A 9,756-nucleotide genomic window follows, 5' to 3' on the forward strand; every position below is an offset into this window, starting at 1 on the left:
TGGGGCACAGTACGAGATGGATAAAAAGCACGATGATGTTTACCCAACTTGCAGCCCTCACACTCTAACCTATCTAAAGACTTAAATTGCGGAAACAAAATTTTTAACCTAGACAAGGACAAATGTCCTAACCGACAATGCCATTAGAATGGCAACTCTCCACCAACAGTAGTTGCAGCAGAAAAAGCACATGGAGCAGCATCATAAAGATAATATAGACCGTCTTTCTCACGCCCTCCACCAATCATCTTCCTCGTGTGAAGATCCTAAAAAAGACATTGAGAAGGAAAAAATGTTACGGAGCAATTCAAATTCTTAGTGAGTTGACTAACGGAAAGAAGACTCAAGGGAAATTGAGGTACATGTAATACAAAGGAAAGAGAAAGATTGGGTTTAAGGTGAACAGTACCATGCCCAGTAACAGGTGTAGAGGATCCATTGGCAATAATAACAGGTGGAGTACAAGAATTAGACGAAATGGAACTGAAAATAGATGACTTACCAATCATGTGAGCGGAAGCCCTGGAATCAATAATCCAGGGTATACAAGTGGTGGAAAGGAAAGCAGGAGTACCTGCATGAGCCAGTGTAACAGCGGAAGTGAACGCCCCAATAGTAGAAGAGGATGACTCTAGACTCTTGATGCGACGCATCAACTGATGAACCTCATCACGAAGTGCGGTGGAGGAATCTGCCACGAGTGGACCAGATTTAGTATCACTAGGTGCAACCATGTCCGTACCATCTTCAGGAGCTGCATGATTGGCCAAGTGTTGAGCCCACTCTGGTTTCCCATGCTTGGACCAGCATGTCTCAATAGTGTGATTGAGTTTCCCACAATAAGAGCACTGTCGGGCAGCTTTGTCAACCTGCTGCCCACTTGAACCACGACCACCAGCCCCACGTCCTCCCCCTGAATTACGACCTCTGCCACAGCCTCTACTAGTAGTGAATGCTGAGTTTTCCTTGGGAGGGAGGTCTGGTTTGGAACTAGGAGAGGCAATGCGCTGCAGCCTAGAATAAGTATCATTTAGGGTAGGAACAGATTCATCAGCCAGTAGGTGACCTTTCACAGCCTTCAAACTTGGACTCAACCTAGCCAAAAATTTTGAGACAAAGAACTCATTCCATTGAGCATTCAATTTTTCAATGTCAGTAGTAAGAGCTGAAACACATTCAGCTCTTCATAAATCCCCTTAAAAACACTGTGGTACTCTTGAAGTGACTAGTCAGCCTGTTGGAATTGGAACAGCTTCTCATAAAGTTCATAAATCCGGATCATACTCTTTTCTTGAGAATATGTCTCCTTCAAGTCATCCCACACTCCCTTTGCAGTCATGTGAAACATGACATTAGCAGCAATATCAGGTTCCATCCTGTTCCATAACCAAATTAAAACGATAGCATTTTCCTTCGCCCAGGTACTGTAGTCCTTCGAGTCGGGAGCCAGAGGACCAGAAGTAATATAACTAAGTCTGTCCTTAGCTATAATGTAGACACAGACAGCTTGTGCCCAGAGAAGATAATTGGAATTCCCCTTGAGTTTAATGGATGTAATCTGCACATTAACATTATCTGTGGTATTCTTCGTATCACCCATGGTTCAGCAATTTTTTCGAACACCTAGAAGGCAGCAGTCTAGGTTCTTGAGAATGTGAACAAGGAGCAAAAACACACACTGACTCCAGCAGGATAAGAGGCTTCAATAAGGTGCAGGAAAAAAAAAAAAAAAACAGCCCAACAGCAGCCAGAAAAAAAAATGAATGAACAACTCAAGAGGAAATCGACCTCAGTATTGGAAAGGATATTACCCACTTCAAATACGCATCATAGATAAGTAATTTGGTGTGCAAACATCTGCAATTATCCACCTCGAGTCACAGCCGCGCTCAATTAGCATAGCAGCACCACAACCACACAAGAGAAATCGATTTCTCCCGGATTTTTTTTTTCTTTTTTTAGCTAAGATCGATAGTTGCAGTCCTTGGCAATAGACAGTAAAAACTTCAACTTAGCAATCATCAGTAGTATTGATAGGGATAAAACACTCCATTAATAATGGGAAGGAGTGATTTTAATTCATGATAGAAGCAGCAATATGTGGCTGCACACCACAGGGAAAAATCGAGAAAGGGAGATCAGCAGAGAAAAATCGTGGAAGGAACCTAATCTGATTATAAGTGCTCTGATACTATGTTAGAATACCAGATTCTTACAACCAAATTAAAAGAAAAGGAAAAAGAAGAAGAGAACCACGCAAGCTCAAAGTTGGGAGAGAACCTGCGGCTAGAACAGAATGTTCTACCGCAGGTTTGTCCCTCTCTATTAGTAATATCTCAAACTAAAAGTAAAAGTACAATACTGCCCTTATAACTAAAGGACATTACATAAGCTTTAAAAGCCAAAAGGAAAAGATAATAAACAAGACTAAAGTGCCCCTAGAATCTGACAGTAATACTTCAACATTCCGTTTTAGTTCTACTTATCTTAAGACCTTTTGATTCCAAGGTTGATCTCCACAACTCCAACTTGGCGTTAATCCATGCTTTTGTCTCATCCACCAAGCCAACATCATCAGCAAAAAGCATACATCAAGGAACCTCATCTTGTATGCCTCTGGTTAAATTATCCATGACAAGCGCAAACAAATAAGGGCTTAAGGCTGATCCTGGAGATAACCCGATTGTAACTGGGAATTCACTACCTTAACCCCCCTCAGTTCTTACACTAGTCAACACACCATCATACATATCTTTAATAAAAAAGGACTCCACTGGACTGGAACATATAAATCCTATTCCAACATTAACAAATTAAAAAATAAGAAAAGAAATTAAAGAGATAAAGCCCCTAACAACCACCCACAATTTGTCTTGGAGATAATGCTCTTAGAAAATCTAAAAAGAAGCTGTAAAAGACCTCTAACTGGCCTCACAAACTCTATAACCACAATCCATAAAACTCTTTTGAAATGGGTTCCACAAATCTTAGTTTTTAGGAAACCAGAATTCACCACACGTCTACAATCTACACGCAAGGCTGAAGATAAAATCCCCAGGGCCCCACAAGACACCAAGAATATCTTCCCATTACATAAACTTAAACCAAAAGAATAAAAAATACCTTAAAATAACTATCCTACGGTTAAGTTGTGCTATTGCAAGCTGTTGGTTGCGGATTCAAAACTTGGAAATAGCCTCTCCTGCGAAGCAAGGGGGTAAGGCTGTGATATTTGCCCCTCCCAAACCCTGCAGTAGCAGGAGCCTCGTGCACTGGGTTTCTCTTTTTTAAAATAACTATCCTACGTATCTAGCCTACATTATTACAATATATCCAAGTTACAAAGTAAAATATCAAAGCTCCAAAATAGAAGATCAAACCACATTCAATGGTGGTGATCATGCTCCTGCATTAAGAATCATTCCTTATCCATTCATGAAGAAGAAAACAAATTAAAGAAAAACTACCTATCATAAATGAAAGAGGAATTTTTCCTAGACTAGGACTCTTTAAATCAGACTATAAAAAGATTTGGAATTATACTAAAGTTTTCCACCTGTAAAATGAAACATTAAAATAAATAAATAACAGAAGACAAGACCTAGAACTTGGAAAAAAAAAAAAAAAAACTCCTCTCCAGCGCCCTAATCTTGCGGTGCACTGCAGAGTGGGCCTGAGAGCTAGACACGTGGAAGATGCGACATCCAATGGTGCTGAGCTCGAGAAGAAATAATAAAAAAAAACTGCCTTGCATTGAGCTCGCACCGTTGGATGAAGCTTCTTCCACGCGTCGAGCTCTCAGGCTGGCACTGCAGTGCACCAGAAGATGCCCACACTGTAGAGGATTTTAATCCCCTAGAACTAATCCCCATGACTGGTTTTGTGAGAGAACCAGTAACTCTACAAACCATGAGGCTTGAGTGACCCAAAATTGGTTCAAAAGGGAAACCGCAGGTTATTTTAGTGGCCTGATTTCCATCCTCCTACACTGATACTTGAGGGAATATCTTGGATCTGCATCACCAACAGCCTTTGTATGTCAAGCTGTTAACTCACTGAGACATGGTTGCTAAATCAGTTCCTAAGCAATGTTTAGTTAATTCTAAAATTTCCCATAGAGAGCAGTTTGGCATCCATCAGAATCATCTACTATATTGTTTTGTACATATGCATAATTTTCCACTCTACTGTGTCCCAAGCATTAAGACTTTAGGGATGTTCAGGGTTATGAACTTGACTGCAGACAACTTAGCTTCTGTTGAAGCCACTTGTAGTTCTTGCTTTTTTTTTTTTTTTTTTTTTTTCTAATTCCCGCTGTTCTACTCAAGAAATAAGATACTGATTCAAGAAGATTTAATGATGAAAAACAGAAAAATACCTGAGAAAATCTCTTCGGCAGAGAACCATGTAAAGGGAAGGAAATAAGAGTTATTATGTCATCCAACTATAAATCACATTAAGCACAATATCTGACACCCAAACAATGAAGCTATGGATCAAAATATACATATCTTTTCTTTGAGAAACAGAAAATTACTTCTATGCGCCATAATATCTCAAAAGGGCTGAAGTAGAGTAACTTGAGTACTTTGGTTCAACAGATCCTCCCATGAGATACAGTTCCAGAGCTATATTTAAACTCAGACATCCAATCTTTGAGCCTCCTACATCTCCAATCACAACTTAGGATGGTCCAATCAACCCCCTTCGATGATTCTTAGTATCCTTACAACACAAGCAAGACCCTGGTCAAGATGTGATTGTAAATCCTTCAACAGAGCAGTACCAAGCAGTGCTCATACCATTACAGGTAATCTGCTGCCACTTTCTAGTCCATCCCAAATATACATGGCAAAGCCTAGACAAGCAATTTTCTCAAAGAAAATTCTTTTCTTTTTGAGAAATTAATATCAAACTAAAAAAAGGGAAAAACTGATAATCCTGACCTTCTGAGGTAGGAAGCACGGTTACATGAAAAAATCTCAAATTTTTAGACGAGCAACTATATTCAAATACAAGAAAACCTGATTTTTCTTGAGAATAGCTGGTATAGTGAAAGGATAGTTTTGGTGGTCTTTCTCAAGAAAAAGAAGTTTTATATATTTTGCGCAATTGTTTTTGTAAAATAACACCATTGCATGTATGTCTAACACGGACACTGAAACCTCAATTACAGGGTGCAATTGTCTCACTTAACAAATAACAATCAATTTACATTTCACATTAATATGAATTTACTTGTGATATTTTCATAACACTTAATGTGTACTTAAAATTGTACACTTCCGAACAGATACTTGGCTAAGGCCATGCCATATTCCTAAGGGATTAATCTCCTATTGACCTTAGCTATCAAAATCTTGTGATTCCAAGGTTCCTAAAAAACCTAAATTCAACAAGTTTCCTACTCATTTACATTAAATCCTCACCTACTAACACTAAAAGACAGCATATGTGAAACAATATTCAACTAAAAACTATGAAGAGGAGATTGAGCATGGAACCATTACCTAAGTGGTTTTTCAAGCTTACCAGCAGCTCCTTCGTTATGAATCATTCAGCTGTTACTCACCCAGCCACTGCACACTAAAAGGATTCTCTCTCACCTTCCTCATTTCCAATAACTCTTGCAGAAGTCCCAAAAAAGAATCCAAGCTCTTGGATAGGCACTTCTAATATACCTGATGAATCACACAGCACCCCAATTCTCAAGCTAGTATAAATCATGTTCTACTGCTTCCAAACTCTTGACATTTGAGCGGTCCTGTTGCAATTCAAAACTTCCATCCTGTTGTAAGTTCATACCATACACTTATCCAGTAGGAGAAGCTCTCCATTTCCAGTGGTTACTAAAATCTATCCTCTTCCATCTGCTCCTAATGTGCCCTGTCTTGAATTCAAACTAAATGAATTTCCTGACCCAAAACTTCATCTGCGCTCCTCATTCTTAAATACACGGCGAGAATCCTTTCCAGCCCTTGGCCCATGAAATTGCCGACCCTTTGCCTCTCACTCACATCATTTGATGCTCCTGTGTTTTTCTTCCATTCTTCTCTAGCTGGAGAATCTCCAGCTCCAGCCTTCTTCTCACAATCGGACCCTGCTCTACCTCCATGATTAGATGACTTCTTTGACTTCTTAGACCGCTTTCCTACTCTTGAAACAGACCCGCCATTTCTAGATTCTAAAACAAAACCCTGAAAATATAAACCCTTGGCCTCCTCCACAGAGTAATCTGCAACACCATATGGATTTAGAGAATCGGAGCGATCTGGATCGGTAAAGCCTGAATCGCTTACTGCAGGAAAAAGAAAAGGGCTAGAAGAATCGTTTGGTGACTCCGACTTCGGATGATTCACCCAACGCCGATGTCCTAAAACCTGTGGTCCCTGACGGACACCAAGCAACGGTTCCAAAACAGTAAACCGTTTGGTTCAACTTATTTATAGCAGGTGTTTTATGTTTTTTTGGTAAAGAGAGGCAATTAGGCTATTAGCAGGTGTTGTTTTACGCTGAAGGAAGGTTGAAAGCTGAAACTGCACCAACCCTTTTCTATTTCCATGTTTGTCTATCATCTCCCTCTTCGGAATTTGGGCAGATGGTTCTTCCCACAAAAATCCCATTTATGTAACTCCAGAATCTGATCATCTATCCCAGATAGATTGGGATCTCGTGTTTCTTTTCTTCTCAGGTAAATCATTCAACAACTATGACATCCGTCTCTTAATTAGTACAACTACAACAAGAAATATCTTCAACTTCGTTTTTCTTTTGTATCAGTTTCCATCTATGATTCTTCTGTCATAATTTGCATTGGGTTCTCTGCTCCTTTTTCTTTGCCCCTTCTTCTCTCTTCTTTCTCTGTTGCTCCTTCAGTTATATAATATATATACATAGAGAACGAAGGGGAAAAGGAGACTATCTGGTTCTCTTTTTTGAGATGGGTATTGTATAATTTCATGTATTTGATCGATTTTATGGCCCTTACCCTCAAAACTTAAGTATCTGGATTCAGGCCATGTGTGATGGGTATGAGACCAATCCTCATGTGGTGATATTTCTCTCCATATGGTATGGGAACTAGAATATATTAATTCATAATTACTTGAGTTACTAGATACAGTTCATAACTTACTTCAAAACAATGATATGTATTGTTCATGAACAATACTAATTGCTGGAGATCCTAGATGACAAGATACTCTTTTTGTTAGGTTTGATTTAGGGAGTGAAAACAGGTCTTTTCCCCCTTAGTTGGTGATACTAATTTATTAAGTCACAATGTGGGTCAGTAGTTCCACTTTTATTTCTCCCTCAAAGGGTTGTATACACATTTGCATAAGAACAGTTGGGTTCTCACCCAGTGACAAATGCCTATTCTTGAATACCAAGCGGGCGAACTACTCTATTTTCATTACATGGATAACATTTCAATCTGAAAAACCTCAGTGTTATGGACAACTAGAAACTCATCAAATTTCAATGGAGCAAAATGTTACTTTTGGATTAAATAAGGAGAAATGCTATGAAGAGTTGAGAAAGTTAAATTGTTGCACAAGTGCTTGTACTCTGCTCAAACATGATGCTTGTCCTCGCTCTCACATAAGAGAAGGATTTCAGCTTGGAGTATGTATTATCTACATTCAAGAAACTTTACCAACTTGTTTTCTGGTTCTTAAAGCCTTCCTTTCAGAAACTGTTCATTAAACATTTTCATTATGTTCCAACGTAAAATCCTGAGCCTTTTAAATCTTGCAGGTATAGAATGGAATAGGAATCAATAATATTCCATTTTGTTGCATACAGATTCCATATATGCTCATTTGGTCTACAGGCATTAAAGCATTATAATGTTAACAACTTGCTGAGGGACCCATGGTCCCAGAATTGCATAAACTGGAGAATAATGAGTATCATGTATGGAATTTTTAATTAAACCTTCCTTTTTTTCCTATACGGTATTTTATATTAAGCAAAAGAAGATGATTTTCAAGTTGCCGAGACTTTTATAGTAGATGGCCTGCATCTAAAATTTTCAGATTGATCACAATGTCAACAGAAGACATTCCATTGTCACTACAGGTAACAGTTGAATGCTCAACAATTTCTGTTTTGCTCTTTATATATCTTTTTATTAGAAGCATCACTAGATTTACTCCTTGATGCATGTGTTCATCTCTGTTGCATTTCTTACTTCAACCTCTATTTTCAAAAACAGATGGAAGACTTGGGGACAGAAAAACATATCAAAATGCAGAAAGTGCCAAAAGAGACAAAGGTTCATACTGAGCCACAGAGCTTTACTCGTGGATCCACATGTAGATTGTCACAACCAGAAACACTCAGGTTACAAACCAAACATCAGATGAAGCCGGCAAGAAAACTTTGCGGTCTCATTGGTTTCTGTCTAATTTTAATATTGGTAGAGATTGTAGGAGGAATCAAGGCCAACAGCCTTGCAGTCGTTGGTGATGCTGTGCATCTGCTGATTGATGTTGCTGGATTCTCCATTTCTCTTTTCGCAATATGGGCCTCAGCATGGGAGGCAACGCCACATCAGTCTTTTGGTTTCTTTCGCCTTGAAGTTTTGGGAGCACTCTTATCCATACAGCTCATTTGGCTGGTTGCTGGGATCTTAATATATGAGGCCATTATGAGAATTCTACACAGAAATGTGGCAGTTAATGGGAAACTCATGTTCATGGTTGCAACATTTGGTTTTATTGTGAACTTAACAATGATCATGTGGCTTGGTCACAATCATACGCGTTTTGCCTGTGGAAGCAAGGCCCATGGAATGGAAGATGTCGAAACAACTGAAGGGGAGAAGGTTAATCTCATTTCAAGCCTTCCAGGAGAGCATCGATGTAATGTTGAACATAGCCAAATTCATAATTGTAGTCAGGATAAAATGGACAGCAAGGTTCTCAAGGAAGCTGAAACATATAAATGCCATATGAACCTAAATCTTCAAGGTGCTTACTTGCATGTCTTGGGGGACCTGATTCAGTCCATTGGTGTGATGATTGGTGGTGCTATCATATGGGCCAAACCTGAATGGTTGGTAGTTGATCTGATCTGTACTATTGTCTTCTGTATGCTAGTCCTGTATACTACCGCAAGCATGCTGAGAAGTGTAATAAGCATATTGATGGAGAGCACACCAGATGGAATTAATGTTGATTCTATTGAAACAGGTCTCAAATCTATAGAAGGAGTCCAAGATATCCACGATCTCCATCTTTGGGCCATATCAATGGGAAAAAATTGGTTGATTTGCCATGTAATAGCTGAGCCAGGGGCCAGCTCAAATGAAACACTTCTCAGGATTAGGGACTACTGTGAAAGGATATACAGAATCAACCATGTAACTATACAGATTGAACAGGAGTAAGTATTCAAAGAATGATGTTTAGTTCTTTCTGATCTAACCGCAGTTACTCTTAGGGTAATCACATTGGGTCTCGATGTTCACAGGCATCAAATTGCAAAAGCAGGTCCTAGATAATTTCAAAATGGATCTGCACATATTAAAAAGAATGAGGAACAAGGGAAGTTAACAATCCTGCAACATTGACCAACTTGGCACCACCTAGAGTTTAGATGCTTATATTCCTATCAACAACACAAACACATGATCACATTCAATATACTATTGTTCTTTGTATGGAAACCATATCACATGAGATATCGTTTCTCTCTCAATCTCTTAATTATAGGATTCTCAAGGATTCCTATCCATTGCAATGTATATAT

General features: G+C 39.0%; 1 protein-coding gene across 1 annotated transcript; it reads left to right on the plus strand.

Annotated features, from left to right (window-relative positions):
• The first annotated feature begins 6,636 nt into the window (after positions 1–6,636).
• On the plus strand, positions 6,637–9,426 carry LOC122650041 (metal tolerance protein 1-like). Its single transcript, XM_043843338.1, has 2 exons — positions 6,637–6,691; positions 8,219–9,426. Exon 2 carries the CDS (start codon positions 8,219–8,221, stop codon positions 9,392–9,394), a length of 1,176 nt encoding a protein of 391 aa, XP_043699273.1. The 5' UTR covers positions 6,637–6,691; the 3' UTR covers positions 9,395–9,426.
• Positions 9,427–9,756: the final 330 nt, after the last annotated feature.

Source organism: Telopea speciosissima, chromosome 2 (assembly GCF_018873765.1).
Source record: "Telopea speciosissima isolate NSW1024214 ecotype Mountain lineage chromosome 2, Tspe_v1, whole genome shotgun sequence".
NCBI classification, from domain to species: Eukaryota; Viridiplantae; Streptophyta; class Magnoliopsida; order Proteales; family Proteaceae; genus Telopea; species Telopea speciosissima.